This window comes from Thamnophis sirtalis, unplaced genomic scaffold (genome assembly GCF_051295495.1).
Source record: "Thamnophis sirtalis isolate CommonGarterSnake01/CBP01778 unplaced genomic scaffold, rThaSir2_p1.2 scaffold_1, whole genome shotgun sequence".
NCBI lineage: Eukaryota > Metazoa > Chordata > Lepidosauria > Squamata > Natricidae > Thamnophis > Thamnophis sirtalis.
In genome coordinates, this window is record NW_028261381.1 from 20421896 (window position 1) to 20446310 (window position 24415).

At 38.9% G+C, this 24415-nt stretch overlaps 1 protein-coding gene across 1 annotated transcript in view; it reads left to right on the forward strand.

Moving 5' to 3' along the window:
- Window positions 1-24415, forward strand: part of PDE11A (phosphodiesterase 11A) — a 162600-nt gene that overhangs the window by 107925 nt on the left and 30260 nt on the right. Inside the window, exons 11-13 of the mRNA XM_087708566.1 lie at window positions 5787-5933; window positions 6039-6146; window positions 20998-21107. Coding sequence (XP_087564692.1) covers window positions 5787-5933; window positions 6039-6146; window positions 20998-21107 — 365 coding nt within the window. The remainder of the gene's footprint in view (window positions 1-5786; window positions 5934-6038; window positions 6147-20997; window positions 21108-24415) is intronic.

Consider the following 24415-nt stretch of genomic DNA (forward strand, 5'->3'; position numbering starts at 1 on the left):
GTTTACTCAGTGGCCAAGACACTGAGCTTGTCGATTAGAAAGGTCAGCAGGTCGGCAGTTCAAATCCCTAGTGCTGCGTAACATAGTGAATTCCCATTACTTGTCCCAGCTTCTGCCAACCTAGCAGTTCAAAAGCATGTAAAAATGCAAGTAGAAAAATAGGAACCACCTTTGGTGGGAAGGTAACAACCTTCCGTGCGCCTTCATTGTCTAGTCATCTACACATGACCAGGGAGATGTCTTTGGACAGCGCTGGCTCTTCGGCTTTGAAATGGAGATGAGCACCGCCCCCTAGAGTCGGGAAAGACTAGCACATATGTGCGAGGGGAACCTTTACGTTTACCTTTAATATAAAAATAAGATTATACACCAAAAAGTGAAAACAAAATATAAATAGAACTTTGTACAGATAGTCCTCGATTTTTGACCACAATTGAGACCAGAATTTCTGCTGGTAAACAAGACAATTAACTGAGTCATTCCAATTTTATGACCATTTTTGCAGTGGTGAAATGCACTTTTTTTTTTACTCCCGGTTATGTGGGCGTGGCTTGGTGGGCGTGGCAGGGGAAGGATACTGCAAAATCTCCATTCCCACCCCACTCTGGGGCCAGCCAGAGGTAGTATTTGCCAGTTCTCCGAACTAGTCAAAATTTCCGCTACTGGTTCTTCAGAACTGGTCAGAACCTGCTGAATTTCACCCCTGCATTTTTGCCATAGTTGTTAAATTAATAAGTGTAGTTGTTGAGTGAATCATATGTTGTTAGGGGCTTTAAACGTCCTTAAGTACTGCCTGTGAATTATTATTACTGGATGTTATCTCTGAACAGGAATAAATTCTATGATTTCACTCAGGGGCGCTCAGGATATACAGTATATGATGCCTCCCATGTACTCCAAGCAATCATTTTGCTAATCTATAATATTTAAGAGCTGGAAATTCAGATTAACAGTGGTTATAAGCAAGCATTTTAATAATATATTCAGCTATCCTTTATGATAACTCAATTATTATAATATTATAGAATATATATTATAATTGTATTATTTAAAAGCTATGGTTTTCTCCTTATACTGCTTCTCAAAGCTAAGAGAATGACAGCAGAGGCACACAGATAATATTTCTCTATTATTCAAATAACTTTCGATTGCCTTACATAATTCTGGCATTTTTTTATTACTGTCATAAGTAAACAGTTACTTTATAAAAATGTTGTCTCTCCGCTTTCAATTTAGTGCTTACTTTTTTATATTACTGGACTTCTGTTTAAATATAGAGTGAAAAAAACATAAATACCAACTTTGACTTGTTTTGCTCATTGATCTTTATGATCAATTTGCTATATATTGTTATTATTTTTCCAGCTGAGATAGCCTTATAGCTTTTCTCATTTGCAGCATCAGGAATATTCATGCTTCTGATTTTATTTTATAACCTTTTCACTGTTCAGCAACTTTCACAGAACAAGGACTGGGAAAAGTCTTTACTGTATGAATAGTAGAAGGGGTAGATGCATATACAGGAAATTGCCTGATTTACTTATATTCACAGCTTTTTTCCACCCCCAAAATGTTCAACAAGCATTACCGGTCATTGCTGAAGATAGCTAGCAGTGCTTGGATTATAATTTCTGGATTTCATGCACTTTTATTCAGGGAAATATACAAATAGGTTGATGGATGATCTGTCAAGGGAGCTTTTGTTTTAACTCCAAATGTGGACATTGTAAAGACCTGGACACTTCTCCTGACATTTTCTCCAGAAGTTTGAAATCACTGATCTGCCTAGTAATATAAATACCAAAGAAAAGAGAGAAATCAAAGGGCATGTTTACAGCTCGCTTTTTTTCAACAAACATAGTAAGAAAACCGAGATGCATAAACTGCAGTTCTGAAGTATACAAGTGACTGTATTTCCAAGGGTATAACCTGTGACATGCAAACAAATAAATTTGCATATTTATGAAATTGTAAGTCAATTTTCTAAGACTTCCGAATAAGGATTATATTAAAAAAGAAAGAAAAACCTCAGATTCTGATGTGGTCACAAGGTTTGTTTTAATTACAATGTTGTAGCTCCTTCTCCCCAAATTAAAAAGAAGCCGTGCTCTCTGCTATTCCCCAGCAAATCCTTTTGAGAGACCGCCTCCTGCCAATTACCTCCTTACGACCTATTAGATCACACAGATTAGGCCTCCTCCGAATTCCATCCGCCAGTCAGTGTCGACTGGCAACTACGCGGAGGAGAGCCTTTTCAGTAGTAGCTCCGACCCTTTGGAACGATCTCCCCGTGGAGATTCGTACCCTCACCACCCTTCAGACCTTCCGCACAGCCCTCAAGATCTGGCTATCCCGTCAGGCCTGGGGTTAAAGATTATAATCCGTCCCCTCCCGAATGATGAATGAATGTTGCTTCTATTTTTAATTATGTACTGTCTTCATATGTCATTGTGTGTACTCCCCTCCCTATACGTTGTAAGCCGCCCTGAGTCCCCTCAGGGAAAAGGGCGGCCTATAAATAAATTTATCTACAATGTACAATCTTTTCCATGGAAGGAATTTTGTGAAGAATGTGTTACTATTTTCCAGCCTTATATTATAGAATTCTAGCTGATGGTCAATAAAACCCACGGTTTTAAAATTCTCTAAAGATTATTCATACAAGAGACATTTCATTCTAAGGAAATGTGCCATGGCAAATTGTTCTAGAAGCTAATGTTTTTGAGCACCCATATCTCCAAAATGCATGAAAGCTTTTATCCATTGTTCATCTACTGGGGTGTTGTTGTTTTTGTTGTTGTTGCACTTACTGTTTTTTTTTTTCCTGCCCAGTATTTCTTTACTAATGTACTGATTTTGCAATTTGCTATGTTGGTAGAAATGCCCATCTGGGTTCAGTTCCAAGTGCAGAAAAAGACACTGGAAACATGGAGGCTGCTTGGAAAGATGGTTTAATGATGAACAGGATCACATGGCTTGAGTTCCTGAGCAGAAAAAAAGGCAGACATGCTGAGAGTCCCTGGGTTTTATGTCCTCTCTGGGCTTTGAACTTGAGCTTGTATTCTGATTGGTTGTCAGACTCCCATGGGGCCATGCAGGGGCAACTCTGTAGGCTGTCTCCCAAGCTTGCTTGACTTGCTGGGTGATGATGTGTAATCTTCCCAGGTGCCAAGTGGTGAGATGGGTAAAGGGCTAATACTATCATGTCCTGAGGCCCCTGCCTTAATCCCATCACCCTGGAGCTGAAGGGGGATCTTTGTTATGTAGAATAGACTAGCTAAAGTCTTAATGGCTCATTCACAAAGGTGGGGGTGGATGAGTTTCTGCCTCTCTTGAGTTTCTACTTCTCTTTTTAGGGGAAATATTCTGCCTTTTAAATATTTCCCAAAATATTTCATTTCTCTAGGAGAGGGGTGGGTTTTAACTTCCAACAGCTATTAAAAATTGTAGCCTGGGTTCTAACTCTTCTCAAAGAGCCCTGTTGTCTTGTAGGATCCATATGACTGGATTCAGTTCATCGAAATGTGATGTACTACCATAGAAAGGGTGGGCCTCCTTCTTGAACTGAGTTTGCTTCTGATGATCTTGGGCCTTTAAGAAGAGCCTTCACCACCAGCCCAAGGAAACATACATCTCTTCTTTCCAACAAGTTTTCTTTCAAGTCTCTCAGTTCATGAGAATCCCTATCACATGTTTTGTTTTTCTATAGCTCTTATTGTGTTGTTGAACAGACAACTGATTATGCAGGAGCCAGACGCATATTTCACTCAAAGGGTCAACAGCAACAGAATTGATATTGGGGCCAGTTTCTGTGAAGAAACTGAAGATGTGCTGTTTTCTGATGCAGCAATCAGAGAAAGCCAAAGGGGTTTTGCTTGGGTTGAGAAGCTACCACTATTCCAAGTAAACAAAATCACAACGCTCTTTCAGCTACACAATTCTGGTAGTATAAATATGGAAGTGTTTGTAAAGGTTGAAAACAAAGGCTTCAATATCAGGCTTAGAATGCATTCAGCCTACATAAAGTATCGTTTCTCTTGCTTTTAATTTACTTCCAAAGTTAATATTTATTTTCTCAGCATAAAATTGAATCCCCTTTTCCTGTAAATTGAACTTGCCAAGCTTTACATATTTTCTAGTTAGAAATAAGGTAGAAGTTTCGCCTGAATTTTTTACCTTCATGCCCTCACTGCATTTCTTTGGCTAACAATTTAAATTTTCTCTGTTAGAAACATCAGTTGGCATAAAACCATAATCATGGTTGCTTATGCCACTTTCCAGATTGTCCATGGTAAAAGTTAGATATGTTAGCAACCAGAGTTTTATATGAATGCACCAGAACTTTTCATCATATAGTTTTCTAATTAAAGCAGAAATGCAATTCATTAACAAAAATCAATGATGGTCCATGGATTATACACTGTAGCCTAGGTGACCAAAGGCACCTTCAGCTGATGCCCTTCCTAATCCACCTTCCTGAGGAATTGCCTTTACATATAGATTTGCTACACCACTGCTTCCAGCTTCAATCCATGACTTTTATGTGTATGTTTATATATGATACATGAAATATAAGCAGAAAAAAAATATTAGCTTGCCGTATGGTTCCACAATACCTATTCCAATCTTTCTCAAAAAATGGAAAGGCTTACATTAGTTATTTATTGATGAATAATTGCATTTAGGAGGCACCTCCCATTTTTTTAGCAAGTAGCTTTAATGGACATCACTAGAGAGAGTATTTTGATAATTGAATAAGAAATAACATTGTGCTATGTACCCAATTCAGTGTATTCTTGATTATGATTTAACTGAAAACCATATTTTTGCTAGATGAGTATCTCAGATGGGCGTCTGAAACTTACATCCATTTCTGAATATCTCTATTTACTACTGTAATAAATCATAAAGAGGAGTATTTGCCAGGTATAAATACATATAATATAAAACAAGAAATCTATTGTCCAGTTTCCAAACTCAGCTGCTATTAAGGCAGACCAATGTGATGGCATTTCTATTACGTTCTGCTTCCCCTGCTTCCATTGTCCCTCTGCTCACACAAGGGCATTTATTGACAAATATGAATGCTGTTTCCTATGCTGTGGTTTGTGTAAGCCTCCTTCTTCCACTGCCAATGAAAAGCATCTTCTAGAAAGCAGAACATTTCCTTGATGTGTGGGTAGTGATTGGAAACCAGCAAAATCAGGAATGTCACATGAGTTTTTATTTAATGAATATATTTGCATCACACACACATCTGTTTCCTTTCCCAGGCCATGAATTTGCATTTTTCCTCCCATAGGATTTGCATTAACGCTGAAATAGTATTGCAACAACAACAAAAAAGTTGTTAAGCAATTTAAATGAGTGGAACTTGATGCAGTTGAAGTACTTATTGGCTTCAATTCAACATAAACAGAAAATCTATTTCAAATGTTTTTCCCCCAGATTTGCATCAGAGAATTATAGCTGCTATACCACAGTGTTTTTCAACCACTGTGCCGCGGCACACTAGTGTGCCGTGACATAGTGTAAGGTGTGCCGTGGGAAAAACACTTTATATATAGTCAATATAGGCACAGAGTTAAATTTTTTAAACATTTTCTAATGGTGGTGTGCCTCGTGATTTTTTTCATGAAAAAAGTGTGCCTTTGCACAAAAAAGGTTGAAAAACACTGCTATACCAGTTATATGTAGATTTAGATAATGTTTCGTTACACAAAGGAGAGTAGAAACATTGCTGAATTGTGCCTGATACATTTTTCCTTCTCCCTGTGTAATTTCAGACAGCAAACATCCCTCTGGTGTCAGAGCTTGGTATAGATAACGTCCACTTTGATGATTTCTCCCTTGATATGGATACCATGATAGCAGCAGCTCTCCGGATGTTCATGGAGCTTGGAATAGTTCAGAAATTTAGAATTGACTATGAGGTAACCATCTGCTCCGCGGAGATAATCAGCTCCTTTTGTGTTGGCAAAGGAGGAGCCATTTGTACTTGTACTTGTTCCTGATGCAATTTTCCTTTTCCATTTCAGACACTGTGTAGGTGGCTTTTGACAGTGAGGAAAAATTACCGAATGGTTCTGTATCACAACTGGCGGCATGCTTTCAACGTGTGCCAACTCATGTTTGCCATGTTAACGGTAAGTATGTGAGTGGCAAAAGAGATCATGTTCCCACCCTTCTCGCTTAGGATCTAAACATTGATCAATATTAATGGATAATTAATTAATTTTTATTTAATTATTGGGTGAGGTACAGGTGCTGAAGTGAATAATGTGTTTTGACTATAGCAATGGCCCCCCAACCTTTTGGGTTCCAGGGACCAGTTCTGTGGAAAGAACCTTTTTTTGCAGACCGGAGGGCACGTGGTTTCACCTGCATACATCTCGTGTGTACGGATGGGGCTTCACTTGTTTGTGCAGCCTGGTTTCTGCCGCACCACAGACTGGTGCTGGTCCACAACCCGAGGGCTGTTGACCCGTGGATTGCAGCATTTTGCACATCCTCCTTTGGGTAGAATGTTTTTAATAATCTTTTGTTCTTCTGCCACCACTAAATCCTCTTCAGGGTTTAGAAAACTGTAAAGTATCATATCTAGGTGACCAGTTAAAGTATTTTGTATATTGTATTAACTTAAAAAATAAATTCATGTATTTCTATACATCATCTATATCTATGATGGCAAACCTACGGCACTGTGCCACAGGCAACATGCAGATCTGTTTCTGAGGGCACATGAGGCCTTGCCCTGTCAGCTCCAGTGCGCATGCACGGGCTGGCCAGCTGATTTTTGAGCATTTTTCTCCCCCTGGAGGCTTCAGGAAAGCCTCCTGAAGCCTCTGGAGGGAGAAAAACGGCTCAACGGGCAATATGAAAGTCCATTCCCGAACTTCCGGTGTGCATGTTGGGCCATTTTTCGCTGTCCCCAGGCTCCTAGAAAGCTTCTGGAGCCTGGGGAGGGCAAAAAAATGGACCTACTGGGCCCACCGGAAGTTGGAAAAGGGCCATTTCTGGCCTCTGGAGGCCCTCCGGGGGGCAGCGAAAACCATTTTTGCCCTCCCCAGGCTCCAAGAAAGCCATGTGCGGGGCAGCAGAGGGAGGGGTCATGCGCACATGCACAAGGGGCACCGTGGGGGGAATAAATTATGTGGGTGGGCAGCCAAGCGAGCGGATAGTGCGCACTCGTGTGCTTTTGGAACCCGCGACAAAAAAGGTCCATCATCACTGATTTATATCCCCTTAATAATACTATACATAAGTAAACCATGTAGAATGGTTTACTTAATAGAGATGGTGATTTTAAACAAACAAAAACCTGCCTATGTTCTACTTGCTTATCTACCCAGCTACCTCCCAACTTCAATCATAAGGTGCAGTCCGATGGTTTGGGTACATCAAGTCACATGTAAAAAAAAAAGAAATATATAATTTGAGGTGCATATATTAAATATTTAATAAATATATTAATGTAAATATTCATCTATTTTTAAGTCTTTTAGTCATTTGCATTGAAAGTGGTGTGTGTGTTTATTTTCTCATGAAACTTTGGGTTGCAAAAGTCCACAGATCTTTCATATATATGTGTGTGTGTGTGTGTGTGTGTGTGTGTGTGTGTGTATGTATGTTATGTATGTATGTATGTATGTATGTACGTATATACGTACATGTGTGTGTATGTGTGTGTGTTTGTATGGATGGATCTGTGGACTTTTGCAGCCCAACATTTTGTGAGAAAACACTTTGAATGCAAATGACTAAAAGACTTAAAAGATAGGAAAGGACTATTTTTAAAAGGGTAACTAAAGTAAATTACCTGAGAGTTTTGAAACTTAATTGTTTTAAAGGATCAATATCAAAACCAAGTTTTATAGAACTTTTAAGTACCACTTTGAAATCGGTGTCATGCCAATATAAAATTTAATTTACATCTTCCTCTAGATGGAGCTCAAAGGCTAGATTTCCTTTAGGCTTCTTTTTAAAGTGATTGCAAAGGATGGAAATAGGTTTTGTTCTCTGACAAACAGCCTTATTTCAATTGGATAAAATAACTATCAGTGGCAGGATCAAATAAGCCTGTTATTGTTTATTTTAGTAGGGTTGAGCTTTGAGCTTTTGGCAGTGGATCCGAGGGTGTTTGCATAAGAGCCTTTCAAATACTATAGAAGTTGATCCCTTTCCACCCCACCTTACCTCACTGAACGTCTGTGTCAACTCAGACCCTCTTTACAATAGTTCAGTTAGTGGCAGAAATGTTGATATTCCATTATTGAGAATGTCTTCACACCAATCTGTTTCCCATGACTTCTATCCCACTAATCGGCATGTAGAATTTTGCCTTCTGGTTGTTGCAGAACACGGCCTCTAGATCAGGGATATCAAATTCAAGGCCTGGGGGTGCTTAGATCTGGCCCACGGAGTCACCCTGGAAATAGCAAAGGAGCAGCCCATGGTGCCTCTGCCAGCCAAAAATGGAGCTCACGAGGGCCATGTGTGCCCCCTCCTCCCCGAGCTCCGTTTTCACTGGCAGAGGATTGTAGGAGGCCGTTGCAACCAAAAACAGAGCTTGGGATCTCATTTTCGCTGGCAGAGCACTCGGGCCACCACTGGTGCCATCCAACACAAGTGATATCATCCTGACCACGCCCACCCTGGCCACACCCACCCTGGCCCCCTGAGGTCAAACACAAACCTGATGCAGCCCTCAATGAAATTGAGTTTGACACCCCTGCTCTAGATGCTTTAATGTTTTTAATTTAATTGGATAAAACATCAAGCCATAAAGTATATTATAGGGTCCACTTGATAGCAGGGCATTTCACATGTTACAATATTGCAGTAGGAATATTGTCCTTTAGAGAACTCACATTTTCTTTTTATTTCTCTTTTTTCTTTTATTGACTCTTTTCTTGGCTCAGAATTTCAGCTGGGACATATAGTGCTGTCAGCATCCTTTGACATATGGTTCTAGCAGTCACATCATAATATAACCAAGGAACAGTTGTGTCATAATGATTGGACAAAGTAACTAAAAAAACCTCATTTTCAAGATTATATTATGTATACTCTAAGTGCTATCTTCTGGTCCCCACTGATACATGCAAGAAAGAATTGTACGCCTTCATGACAAAAATAATAATATTCATTGATATATACAGGAATGCATCAGGTAGCCTCAGTTAGGCACCTTTTTTTCCCTGGTTTTCCATCTTGCTTTAAGCTTCACTGTAATATCCTGACACTTAATTGTGTCAGATTTCAGAACAATTTTACATCTGCAATCAACAACATAGTATAAGAGCCGAGGTGGCGCAGTGGTTAGAGTGCAGTACTGCAGGCCACTTCTGCTGACTGCTATCTGCAGTTCATCGGTTCAAATCTCACCAGGCTCAACCTCTATGAAGCGGTGTATAAGTCTAACTGCTATTGCTATTGCTATATCTGTGATTAACTTGGAAACTTTCACTCGCTCCTATCCCTCTTGCCTTCTTTGCATATGCTGCTCCAGATTTACTGTGTCTATTTTTGTCATTTGGATAGAATGTAGAGCAGTTCCATGAAGAGATCAAAAATGTCAATCTTTGCATTAACGTCATCCTTAATTAGAAAGCAAATAGTACCTGGATGACTAGAGGCATTTACAGAAGTGTCTTTGGCTTTCAAATAACAGAGTTAGAAGGAACCTTAGAGGTCTTCTAATCCAACCCCCTGCTTAGGCAGAAAACCCTACATCATTTCAGGCAAATGGTTGTCCAATCTCTTCTTAAAAACTTCCAGGGTTGGAGCATTCACAACTTCTGGGAGCAAGTTCTTCCCGGATCAACACTGTGCCCATCTTTTCATGCTACTTTCTGAGCAGTTCAGTTGTTAACATCTTGCTAGGCTTGGCTCAAGGGTACAGTAATGGCAACAAAAAAAAGGCTTTTTAAAATGGACAGTGCTGGGGCTTCAGGATAGGTAGCTTCCCCACTCCATTCAGCTTCTTCCTCCATGCTGAGGTTCAGCTACCTCAGTATTTCAGAGATCCCAGGCCCTGCTCATAGCAATCAGCCAATGTTGATTCTTAAGTGCTTAAGAAAAGCTGTGAGACAGAACTAAGGATGAGAATGAGATGTGCTGTAAAAACTGGATACCGTACTGATTTCTGTGTCCCCCTGTTGGTCAGCTGAAGGAACTACTGATTGACTCTAGGATACGTGAATATGACAAGTGAGAATGGTCCCAGGGGGCACCCAAAAGTATTTCTGTGGCTTTCGGAACCGAACATGGTGACTGTGTAAAAAGGTTCTGCAGCCATTCAAAATTCAGTTTATAATGGAAACTTACTAACGATTCCCACATGTTCTTCTGCTGCAGATAAATCATATATAATTTCATTTGTTCAAGATTTCCCATCAGGACTAAATCCTTAATTCAGAGTCATTAAAATCCTTGTGTTTAATGCCGCTGGGTTAAAGTAGAATAGTTATATGATCTGGCCATAAAAGTCACATACGCAATGAACAGTAACTTCGAATGAAAGAATCAGATACTATGCGTTTGTCAGATGATTTTTCTTTCAGAAATAACTGATCCTAGTTTTATTTTTATTTTTTCGAAAAAAGGATAAGTACAGTAGCTACTGTAGGAATTTGAACTTTACTTAGCAGGAAGATAAGTCTTATTGAAAAAGGGCTGATCTATTATTGTCTCCCTAGCTAAAGTTTGTGAATTACACCAGAACATTTATCTTTCAGTTATATGGCCTTTCAAAAATAAGCAACTCCTAGCTCACTATCAACAATGACTCAGTCAACAATTAAACCAAGTATATGAGCTCAGGAACTAAACTTTGGCTACTAATATGGGTTATAGAAATGCAAGGGACCGCTAGATGGTAGCAAAGAAATGCCCACAGCTCAAGCTTTTGTGCATTCAGTAGCACTCAGGGAACTGTAATATGGATAACTTCGCTCATAGTAATACAAATACATTGCCTTTTATGACTTCCACTGTGATATATGTCATCACCTGGCGACACTGATTGATTGATTGATTATTTCAATTTGGAGGCAGCCCATAGCATGTCTACAGACAAAAATTAAAAGAAAACAAAATATATCAAGATAAATAAAAGACTAGAAACCAAAAGCCGCCCCAAAATCTAAGCAGTCAGTAACCAACTAAGGCAAATATCTCTAAAGCAGATAGATCTGGATTTTTAAAAAAACTAATAATAATAATAATAATTAACCTGCCTGATTCACTTTTTTTCTGGCCCATATTATGCCTGCTCACCTCCTTCCTAATTTGTTTAGAAAAAATAGTTGCAAGGAGTTCAATTAATAATCACAACTGAAACTTCCGTTGCTAAGTGATGAGGTCATTAAGTGAGTCATGCCCAATTTTTCTACCCTTCTTGCCGCAGTTGTTAAGCAAATCCAGCTTCCCAATTGACTCTGGTTTTTGACAAGTTGGCTGGGAAGGTCACAAATGGCGATCATGGGATCCCAGCGCATTGCAGCCACGCACCCAAATTGCAATTATAAGATGGTTTAGAGATGCTGCGATGTGAATGCGAGGACTGGTGATCATGAACCAGAATATGATGAGGATTTTGCATTCACATTCCTCCCATCTTGTGAGTTGGCAAAGAACTCAGGATAAATACAGCCCTGTAGGAATATGCTCGCACCTACTTTATCAACTTCCAACAACTTTTTTTTTTTTTTCCTTCTGGTAGTTGCATATATTTCCATCCCATTTTATTTTTTTGTACGGTTTAAGTGGCCGTTCAGGGCCCATAAGCATTCTTATAATCGAAGAGGATAGGCAGAGGTGGGTTCCTATTCGGTAGAACCGGTTCGTCAAATCTACCGAACCGGTTAGAAGAGGTTCCACCAGTGGACCCGGAAAGCAGGCCACACCTACAGAAGAGGTTCCAAAAATTTTTGAAACCCACCCTTGTTTCCTGTATATGATTATTGTACACTATCATGCTCATATTTATAAAACTCAGTGCATTTGTGAAAGGTAAGGAAGACTACTGTGTTTGTGGTGCAATCAGAACATTGTGTGTGTTGAAGTTGTTTTAACGCAAACCAAAGATGCCTTTTAAAAAACAAGTTTACATCATATTCTTATGCATGCCAGTGCTGTGTGTGAGGTAATTTAAGGTGGTTCTGACAAGTGTCGTCTGTACCTTCATATCCGGTCACATGGGTGGCAAGCCACTCCCATCCGGTCACATGGGCAGCAAGCCACTCCCACAAAGGAGGCCACACCCACAGAATAGGTTCGAACAATTTTTGAAACCCACCACTGAGGATAGGGATGTAATACATTTGGAGTTGCCGCATGTCAGCTACCAATTTTTTTCCCCATTAAAGTTGTTACAATTAATTTTAAAAATCAGATGTAAAGAAGACAGATAGCCTTGTGGGCATAGTGATGAAAAGGTTGATTACCCACTGTCTACTCAAATAGTTGAAAGATTACCTGGCTACTTTCCTAAGGCAAGACTTTTCAAAGTTTTTTTCAATTCGGAAGCCCTTCTTGAGGAAGAAGAGAGAAAACAACTTAAGAGAAAGGGAGTAAAAGGGAACAGAGGCAATTTAATTGAACAGAATTAAAGATGGGAAAATAAACTATAACATATAACGAATTATAAAACATAAGAAAAAAGACAGGCTGGTGGCCCCAAAGGCCATCATTTTGTAAAAACGCACATAATTTTGTTGATGTATTTCTTAAAGAAAAACAACTCACTTGCCATACAATCTACTGGGAATAAGGTTATTGTTAAATAAGGTTGTAATTGTTTGCAATTAAATGGCCTCCACTTGATTATAGTCGTGTTCTCGTGGCTACCATATATATCTTTCATCAATAACTGTCTACGTTTATGTAACCAGATCATATTATAATGGGAAAAGGGGTATGTGCAGCACAGCTCCCTGGGCATATTAATCTTGGTTCTGACAGTAATATACTGCTGTGGTGGCTTATGTTGGTCAGAGTTAAATAGATCTGCGGGTCCAGTCGAGAATATCTTTATGACCTATTTTCAGTGGAATTATTGCCACTAATCACACTTTTCTGGCATTTGGAAAAGACCCATGATGTTATTTTGCAATCTGAGAAGAAAGGCACATGATTTTCAAAAGCATACTTAACTAAACTTTCTTTCTCTTTTTTTTTTAACATTTTGACTCTATCTGTAGATCATGCTTGGAAGCTTTAAATTTTTAAAATAACTTCCTAGCATTACAGTTTTTTTATATGTTTAATGATTTATACTGTTACCCTGTATGGCTTGGCCTTTGAGAGCTATAGACCTAGTAGTGCAATTTACACATCCATCATTTTAACTCACATGGCTGCTTTCATTGATTATAATGAGACTATAGTGAGTACAGAATTTGATTGTAGGTTCGACCTCAAGATTAGGTCCATTCTTTTATCAACTCTTGTTTCTTCAGATAATCTTTTCAACTTTTTTTCCTTCGTTTTCCCAACTGATATATAGAAGAAATAATTAAATTTAAAGTCCTAATAACAAAACACATAAAAGTAGACCAGTTAAAATGTAATTCATTTCCTCACATAAAGAATGACCTTTATAATTACATTTAGACTCTGGCTCTAGTGAATTGAGATAATTTATTCTCCAGCAAAAAGAAGTTCTCTCCACCACTATTACAGTACATTATGCTGTACACAATCCTTTTTGGCTGTGACCAGGGGGACATTTGCCCAGGTTCTCCTGGTGCACCAATTGCGGCCCTACCTGAACCGGGAGGCTCTCAGGACAGTCACTCACGCCCTTGTGACCTCAAGACTGGACTACTGTAATGCGCTCTACATGGGGCAGCCCTTGAAGAGCATTCAGAGATTTCAGCTTGTCCAGAATGCAGCCGCGCGAGCGATTGTGGGTGCACCCCACTACACCCACGTTACACCGATCCTCCGCGAGCTGCATTGGCTGCCTATTGGACTCCGGATGCGCTTCATCCGGAGCTAGTCGTTACTTTTAAAGCCCTACATGGTATCGGACCTGGTACTTGAGAGACCACCTCCTGCCAATTACCTCCCTTCGACCAATCAGATCCCACAGATTAGGCCTCCTCCGGATTCCATCAGCTAGCCAGTGTCGACTGTCGACCACCCGGAGGAGGGCCTTCTCTGTGGCTGCTCCGGCCCTCTGGAACGATCTCCCCATGGAGATTCGGACTCTCACCACCCTTCAGGCTTTCCGCAAAGCCGTCAAGACCTGGCTGTTCCGGCAGGCCTGGGGCTGATGAGTTCCCAGCTCCACTCGAATTTGTTGTGGTTATTGAGGAGTTTTTTAATCTGTTTTTTGTATTCTGTTGTTGTCTTGTTTTGTCTTCTTTGTATTGCCCCCTTTCCCTATCGGTTTGTTAGCCGCCCTGAGTCCCTTTGGGAATAGGGCGGCATACAAGTTTAATAAACTGAAACTGAACTGAAACTTTTCAGGCTTAGATTTTGAAAGTAAGGGGAGTATAATTCTTTACGCTTCATAGAAAACAGAGTTGGAAGGGACCTTGGATGTCTTCCAGCCCACCCCCGCTCAGGTAGCAGCCCCAATATCATTTCAGACAATCCAGTCTCTTCTTAAAAGCCTCCAGTGATGGAGCACTCACAATGTCTGGAGGCAACCTGTTATAATTGTTCTCACCGTGAGGAAAATTCTCCTTAGATCTAGGTTAGCTCTCTCTTTGATAAGTTTCCATCTGTCACTTCATGTTCTCCCTTCAGATGCTTTGGAGAATAGGTTGACTCCCTCTTTTTTGTGGCAGCCTCTTAGTTATCAAAAGACTACGATCATATGACTCTTGGTCCTTCTCTTCATTAGACTAGAACCAAATAATAAGAACCAAATCTTTCTGTGCTCGTATTGCATTTGCATTGGAAATGATAGCTTTGGAATTATCACTCCTAACTGATATTAGCTTATTTTATTACAAGATTTACTGCACACGAATTATGTAACAGTGAGAAGGATTGGATCAGATTTGAACATGTTTCTTTATATAGTAGTGATGCCCTGCATTGTGCTTGCATGGCAGTCTTTCCTAAAGTGTTGTGCCAATTCAGCAAGATAAGCCAGCAACACTTATTCATGTAACATTGACCCGATGAACAGCTACTGTGAAAAAAAGAAAATGCCACATTTTGGTGAATCGCTAGGAGCGGAATCGGATTGTCAATAGCATAATTCCTTTGTACAGTGCTGAGATGCAGCTCCCTCAAAACAGCATGTATAGTCGTGGTCATCAGGATAACTTGAAAAAATGCAGAACAGGACATTAGATGATCAAATACCTGGAGCATTTACAGGATCGACTGCTTTCATCAAAAAGATAGAATTGTTGATTGCTTCATTATAATGCAAACTCTCCATTGTTTGTACATGTACAGCATAGGATGATACAACATAAGTATAAAAAGGGAAAAACATGGATCATGTTGTTGTGATTTTTTCTTTATCATTTACTCTGCAGGCCTGCAATGATTTTCCTAAGGGAAATTTGTTTGAGGCTTTTTTTGTGTGTGTGATATAATCATTATATATATGAATGATATGAAAAAAATGGATACTAGAGTTTTTTCCTCCCTTCTTAACAATCCTAAAACTCAGCACTCAGTGGAATTAAACAAAGGGAAAACCAGGACACACAAGAAAAAGTATTTTACACTGGATTTAACTAACCATGAGGAATTTACTGTCATAAAATGGAATGACACCCATTAATTTGGGTCTCTAAAAAGGTGATTAGATTGATTCACGGAATGCGATTATCAGTGGTTACTAGCCTCGATAGCTACTTTTTTACTTCCTGCATCTGAGGCAAAATGGCTTGTTTGCTCTATGAGCTAAGATGCAAGCTGTGATTTAAGGGCCATAGTAATTGAGTTCATGCACTGCTTTAATCCCAAGTGCAAGCAGATAGATTAACGTGAAGGGCGAACCCAGTCTATGCCTCTCCGCATTCATGTTTCACAATGGGAGTATGAGTGGCAAAACAAGTTATTGCGTTCATCTCCTGCTTGCTAACTCCCATGGATATCAGGTGGGCCAGTATGGGGACAGGACAGGCTGCGTGGATTTTTAATCTGATCAAGCATGGCTCTTTTTATGTTCTTATTACATTTTAGATGCATTTTTCACCAAAGAGAAAAGGATGGCGGATAAGTTCTTTTTCTTAGCTTTAAACTTTAAACTCTGTTTGATAGGTTCAGTAATACAGGTAGTCTCCAACTTATGACCACAACTGGGCCCAAGATTTCTGCTGTTAGTGAGCTTTGCCCCATTATTCGACCTTACTTGCCACAGGTGTTAAGTGAATCACTGCAGTTGTTAAGTTAGGCAGACGGTTGTTAAGGGAATCCCGCTTCGCCATTGACTTTGCTTGTCAGAAGGTCGCAAAAGGTATGACTCTGGGACACTGCAATAGTCATAAATATGAACCAGTTGCCAAATGTCGGAAATCACATGACCAGGGTGGTTTGTGACAAGGGTCATAAGTGTGAAAAACAGTCACAAGTCACTTTTTTCAGTGCTGGTGTAACTTTTTTTATATAATTCTTTTTATTTTTAATTTTCAAAACAAACAACATATAAAATCTTCCTTCTTTACATACTGTAGAAAGTGTATCAGTTGGTTACAAAAGGCTTTCGTGCATCTCTTCCACAATCATCAAGCATAATTCATATTAACTCAAGTATTTTAACTCAGATATTTATACATGTTACCCTTATCATACCTCCATTTTTATTTGACTATAATTGTTTAAACGTCCTTCATCTTAAATTACAGCTAAGTTTAACTAGCTTTAAGTTAAGTCTTCCATCTATCAACCTGTATCTTTCCAATAACAAAACAATCTTGTATCTTCTGCCATAGTATTTTAATGCAGATATTTATACATATTGCTCTTATACCTCCAATTTTTATTTGACTATAATTGTTTGAGCGTCCTTCATCATAAAATATACCCAGATTTAATACATAACCACATACTGGCATTTCATTTAATATTTCTAAAATCCTCCAATAGCACTGAATCCTTATGTCCTATTCTAGCTAAACATCCATAATACTTAATAATAAAGTTTTCTAATCCTCCTTTCCAGATCACTGTTTGCAATTTTCATCCAGTTTCCTTATGTTGTACCCATACATATATATAGGTTGTCATCATTATCCCTCCTTTATTTGCCTATATCCTGTATCATAATATTTTCCCCCTAATAATCAAAACTTAACTGTATCTCTTAGTTCTTTTTTATTAACCTTTGTATATAATCCAAAAGGATTTCTAATCTTCCTTTCATGAGTACCATTCAATATTCATATCCAATTATTACCTATCATAACACTAATCATTGTATACATTATTATCATTATCAATTATTTATTTAACTATATCTATTATCACTAAATTTCACTAAGTTTAACTAGTTTTAAGTTATATTCTTCCATCTATCAACCTGTATCTTTCCAATAACAAAACACTCATATCTTCTACCATTTGTGGTACCAATCCTCTAATCAACTTCTTGATCAGCTTTGTATGGACTTCTCTTAGCAGCTCCTTGCTTATAAGATCTCTCATATAATCTTGATGCCCTCTTTCTGTTTCCTTATTCAACTTGTCTTTGATTGTCAGCAGTGTTATCAATGCTTTTGCTGATAGAATTTCTTTCTTTAAGTCCATAGATTCTTTAATTTTATCTTCCTCTATATCTTGACCTTTGGAATAGATTTCCTCTCCATTTAATTCCTCTTTCAGTATTCCATTCTTTCCATTTTCAGGAACAAACCAATTATCATAGATATCAGCAGGTTTAATCTCTTTATATTCATTTTCCACTTTTGTTTTTTGAGTTTCAATCACCCCGTTTTGCATTTGATGAACCTCCTCAATTTTTTCATAATATTTTCTTGTTATGTGCTCTAGGTTTTCCAGTTTTTTCTATACTATATTTGATAATTTCTGTAGTTCTGAAAATATATTTTGCAAAGTTAAGACCTCTATTTTCTCTTGACGTGCCATTCTAACAAACACAGCTGCTCTAGCTTGGAAGGTTAATAAAATTAAAGCATAGATTCACAAAGAATGTTGTTTTCACTTTTCTCTGATTGAAAATATACTTCAAAGGGACATCTGTGTGTTTCCCTTCTTATCACTCTGTAGCCAAACAGTAAAACCTTGTGGTGCCAAGTCAAAACAATCCGTGAAAAAAACAAAGTTCCGTTTTTAATACACAAAGCTCCGATCAACAAAACCTCCCAGCCTCCGAGCAGAAACACTGTTAAAGAGTTTCTTTTTGTATCTTTTTTTTTTAATTTCAAGTTAGAAAAAGAGGTCTAATCTTTAAATGGGTTAGAAAAATATCCACAGCAATAAAAGAGGAAAACGTTAGTCACAAAGAGAAGGTAGAAGAAGAAAACTTAATCCATCCATTTTAAAAAGGTTGCATAGATTCGATCCATGAAAATAGCATTTAAAAAGTAAGATAACCACTGTCTAAAACCATTCCAAATTTAAATCTGCCGCTTGATTCTTCTATTCTTCAATTTAAATTGATTTTTAAGTTTGTATAGGCAGTCCCCTTTTTAAAACAATAAAAATTCCTCACTAGCTGCAAACACTTTCTCTTTCCGTATCTTTCTGTTTTGGACCCGCCCTGACTTCGTCAGCCTTGACTGGATTTTTTGTCGCCGGCTTGAAGCATTTATCTTGCTTCTTTCAGGGATTTTGCGATATCCCCGAGATCAGCAAGACGTATTCTTCCTGTTCACCGTCTCTTCGGGACGGTTTAAGTTCGTTTGGACCATCCAGCGGCAAAAGTGTTGGCTGAGGTCTCAGAGCATTGAGACCACACAACCATATTGTCCCAACATTGGCTCCTCCTCCAGTGCTGTTGTAACTTTGAATGAACCATTTTAAGTTGAGGACTCCCTGTATAGTACAGTATGTTTCCTACTGAGGGGCCTTTGAATTGGAATGTATCTCCTTTTCACCTCCAATACTCAAGACTCTAATATTCTAATCTCTAGTTTCCTGGAATCCCAGCCCCCACAAAAATTGGTATGGCATAGTATGAATATGTGATGTTAGTACACAGCATAGGCTATTATTCAGTACTATTGAAAAGAAGTCCAGGTAGTCCTTGATTTTCGACCACAATTGAGCCCAACATTTCTGTTGGTAAGTGAGACAGTTAAGTGGGTTTTGCTTCATTTTATGACCTTTCTTTCCACAGTTGTTAAGTGAATCACTGCAGCTGTTGAGTTAGCAACACAGTTGTTAAGTGAATTTGGCTTCCCCGTAGACTTTGCTTGTCAGAAAGTCTCAATAGGTGATCAGATGACACAGCAACCGTAAACATGAGACAGATGCCGAACATCTGAATTTTGATCACGTGACCAGGGGGAGTCTGCAATACTCGTAAATTTGAAAAAAACTTCAATAATCCACTTTTTCAGTGCCGTTGTAACTTCAAGCAGTCATTAGAATGGTTGTAAGTCAAGGATTACCTGTGTAGTGTGTTAAATGAATAATAAAGTATGAAAAACTGAGAACAATCACCTTGCAAGGCAAACTGAAGCTCTTACTGCACATAAAAAAAAAAAAGCTCTTTTCTGTCATGTTCACATCCCAGCGAGGGATGAGATTTATTCACACATACCTGAAGTGCACCTGTGCAGAGAAAGATGATTTAGGGAATACTTTAATAACTTTGCAACTTTAATAAGACTTGGGACTCCCTAGGGACTCTGGGCGGCTCACAACAAAAGCAAAAACATAAATACTCTCTGATCAGTTGTTTTTATTGGATACCTTACTAGCTGAAAAGCATCCTGCTCAATGATTCACTCAGGTGAAACCAATTAGTTATAGTCCAGCTTGGCCAATAAGCTTCCTTTTTAAATCATCAAAATAGCAAGATATCAATAGAACGAAGGCATTTGTAAGATTACCATTCAGCAATGCTGCAACTGTGCACTTCTGAGCTTTTTTGCACCTATGAGTTAATTCTCGCTGATCCAGTGAAAAGTGAGAGGTTACTGCTTTACTCCATATGGAGGGCATTGGAATTATGAACAACCCTTTAGCTATTTGCTAAATGTACTGATAGTCCTTGACTCAACCACCACAACTGAGCCCAAAATTGCCACTGCCGAGTCATTCAAGCAGTTGAAAGAATTTTGCCCCATTTTATTACCTTTTTGTCACAATTGTTAAGTAAATCATTGCAGTGGTTAAGTGAACCATTCAGTCACTAAGTGAATTTAGCCCGTCCTCCCATCTTTTCTTGTTGCAAGCAGGATGGGATGGTTGGAAATGGTGATCTCATAACCCTGGGACAGTAAGTACAACTGTTATAAATATATGCCAGTTGCCATGTGCCCAAATTTTGATTATGTGACCATGGGGATGCTGCAAGGTTTGGTTGTAAGTATGAAAAAGGTCACAAGACACTTTTTTTAACAGTGCTGTTGTAATCACAAACAGTTGCTAAATGAATTGTTGTAAGTCAAGGACTACCTATGGTATATTTCATGCTTTTCCTTCAGGAGTTTAAGGGAGGTAACCAGCATTCCTACCTCCCTTTTTCCCTTCAGCAGCAACGTTGTGAGATAGGTTGGCTGAGAGTGAATGACCCAAATCATCCCAGGATTTAAGGTGATCTCAGTTTAACCACTAGCTCATCCTGACTATCAAACTTAACTGCTGATACATCTTGGTCCTTCCTCCAACATTCATTTATCTCAGGGGTGTCAAACTCGCGGCGTCACATTGCCGTCTCATGACGTTTTGCAACATTTTCCTCTTCTCGGAGCTGGGCTGGGCGTGGCCTGCATGTGATGTATCCAGCAGGTGGGCCGCCAGTTTGGCACCCCTGATTTATCTGATTTCTAACGACAGCTTAAAAATGACTGCATTTGTTGATGTTACCAATATTTTTTTTTCTATTTTCAGACAGCAGAATTTCAGGAGATTCTGACAGAAATAGAAATTTTAGCTTTGATCGTTGGATGTTTATGCCATGATCTTGATCACAGAGGAACAAACAATGCATTTCAAGCTAAGTATGTTTCCACTATTATTTGTCTTGTTTTGAAAATTAATATTTTTGAATTTAGAAATGTTGATTTCAAGATATGTGTAATAAAATTGCATTTCTTTCTCTCCATTTCGTAAAAAGAAAACTTAATTCCCTCCAAATTATTTTCTTTTATCATGACCTAAGCTACAAATGAATAATCCATTAACGTAACATTAAATTAGGCAACATTTTAGTTTAAATTGGAATAGACTAGAAGACAGAACAGAAAGCATAAAATATGGGCCATTATCCTATGAAATAGTAGCAAGTATTTTGGAAACAGCAAGCATTTGTACTGAAAACAAAATAAACTTTTTACATAAATGGTGCCTTGTTTCATGAAGACAGGCAGAGTCTCACAGAATTTCGTGATTTGTGCATGACACATTGACAACTTTTTGCTAGAGTCCTGGGTTTTTATAACATGTTAAACTCTGACTGGTTGATGAGTTGGATTATAATTACTCACACACTACTCAGCTTCATAATAGGCAATCTCACCCAACTACCCACATGCTCCTTAGAGGCTAGTGGTCATAGTGTACATTATAGGAGGATTTCTTATAGGACAATTGGCTTGTAATACAACAAGATGGACTTTGCAAGGGAATCTGCAGACTTCTGCCTAATTTGTTATTGCCCACATGAAAGTAAGAGCTTATACCTAAAGTAATTTTGTCCTTTGGTTCTACTTAGATTCTACACAGACAGTTCCTTCACAATAGTCTATGTCAAATGACCATCTACTTTCCACTTTTCTGGATTAACGTGTCCCCTCAATCAATGCACTAATGGTCTGAGCCCCCAAGGTGGCTTTCCAGGAGGCAACTGGACTTCCTTGTTTTTTCTTTGAAGACATTTCGCTTCTCATCCAAGAAGCTTCTTCAGCTCTGACTGGAGAGCGGAGAATGGCAGGATTTATATTCCTTGCAGGCAGCTGGTCATTTGCATTCTTTCAGAGTCATTGAGGCTACTTGGAGCTTTAATTGTGTCCCAAGGGTCACCTGAGTAGTGCAAGTGGGTATGGAGCCTTCTTGGCTGCAGGATGTTTTCTGCACTGGTGAAGATTGGTGAAGATTGGGAAGCAAGGAGGGAAGGAAGGAGAGAAGAAAGGAGGGAGGGAAGGAAGGAAGGAGAGAAGGAGAGAAGAAAGGAGGGAATGTAGGAGAGAAGGAAGGGGGGAAGGAAGGAGGAAAGGAAGGGGGAAAGGAAGGAGAGAGGGAGGGAAGAGAGGAGGGAAGGAAGGAAGGAGGGAAGGAAAGAGGGAAGGAGAGAAGGAGAGAAGAAAGGAGGGAGGGAAGGGGGAAGGAGGGAGGGAAGGAAGGAGGGAGGGAAGGAGAGTAGGAGAGAAGAAACGAGGGAAGGAAAGAGGGAGGGAGGGAAGAAGAAGTAGGACCGTTGTAAGATAAGATGGATTTATGGGATGGTAAGAAAGCAATTTCAAGTAGATTGTCAACTGTAAGGAAAAAATTGTTATAAGTACATATTAATAACAGTTATGAGATCATATAATTGTGAATGTATATATAAAATTGATAAAATTAAAAAATTTTAAAAAAAGATTGGTGCAAGCTTTTGGGGCTGAATCTGTGTTCTCTGCAAGTCAAACTGAAGCGCAAATGGTTCCTGTAGTCTGCAATTTTTCTGGAAATCCATTCATACTCCTGAACCATTCGAAGGCTGTTTGTCCCTGAGAACCTCCATAGGCATTTAATGGTCTGGGATTTGGTACCAAAGGACCAAAGTCTTTACAGGGAGAGTATAGGATTGTGGTCAGATTCTGTAGTGTCATCATCTTCTTTAACAGCTTCAGATTATATACAGAATATATTTCAATTTTACGATTCTGAGAGACCTTGTCTGAGATAAAAGATACTGCTACTTCTGGGATTAGGCTTTCGACAGGTAATAACATTCTTCACCAGATGGGAAAGAAAAATGAAGTACTTTGATTTAGTATAAGCGTAAAACACACAAATAGATGAATGTACATTGTAAAATGTACTTTGCAACAGGACATGGGCATTGCTTTTGGGAAGCTGAATTTCCTTTGTAGGAGATTCTTAATTTTATTTGTTTTGTTTGCACCTCTGTTATAAACAAGTATTCTGTTTATGCATAAGTTATTTTGTTCCTAGCGTTTTGTTATGCCGACACAATATGTTGGGTTTCCTAATATAGATATGGGATGCGGTGGCTCAGTGGCTAAGACGCTGAGCTTGTCTTAGGTCGGCAGTTCGGCGGTTCGAATCGCACCGCGTAACGGAGTTACTTTATCCCAGCTTCTGCCAACCTAGCAGTTCGAAAGAATCTAAAAATGCAAGTGGAAAAATAGGAACCACCTTTGGTGGGAAGGTAATAGCGTTCCATGCGCCCTTTGGCATTTAGTCATGCTGGCCACATGACCACAGAGAAGTCTTCGGACAGCGCTGGCTCTTTGGCTTAGAAACTGAGATGAGCTCCGCCCCCTACAATCGGAACGACTAGCACCCATGTGCGAGGGGAATCTTTACCTTTACCTAATATAGATATTGTTTATTGTTTTGAGTGAAAATGGGACACATATTCATTGCATGGTAACTGCTCCCATTCAGGCAATTGGAGCCATACCTTCTCTAAACTTATTTTCCTTGTAATTTTTCAGCCAATGGTCACTAAGTGAATTGTTGTAACTTGAGGACTACCCGTACAGCACTCTAAAAGAGAAATTCTGTTTCCAGTACACACACACACACACACACACACACACACACACACACACACAGACTTAACCGTCTAGTTGCTAGGCAATAGATTTCAGAAAAACCAATTAGGTCTGCACTGTTAGCAGAGTACAAGGCATTAAGGAAATATGAATCTTTAATACAATTCTGTATTATAACAGCTCCAGCAACACTAAGTGCAAAATAAATATATATTTAAAAATCTTACTATTCAAGATGATGTGAAATGAGGGGACTTGATTATATCTTCATTTTGGGAAGCATTTTAGTTATCCAGCATAACGTGATGGTGTGTGTTGTAGTTTGGCTTAATCCCGCCCATATGAGGGATTATACTCATGTTTCACTGTTCTGCACAAAAGCTTAAGTAGAGCAAAGGTGATTGCTGTCTATGAAACTGTAATAGCAACACGGATGAAACTGTAATAGCAACAAGGATGGTTGGATAAAGCAACTATCAGGTAATGGATTGACTTGGGTGAGTTTGTTACTGCCTCTGGCAACGCACCGTTATATTTCCCATTATATATTCCAATATTTGAGAGGCTGTCTCAAAAAAAGAAGGAGA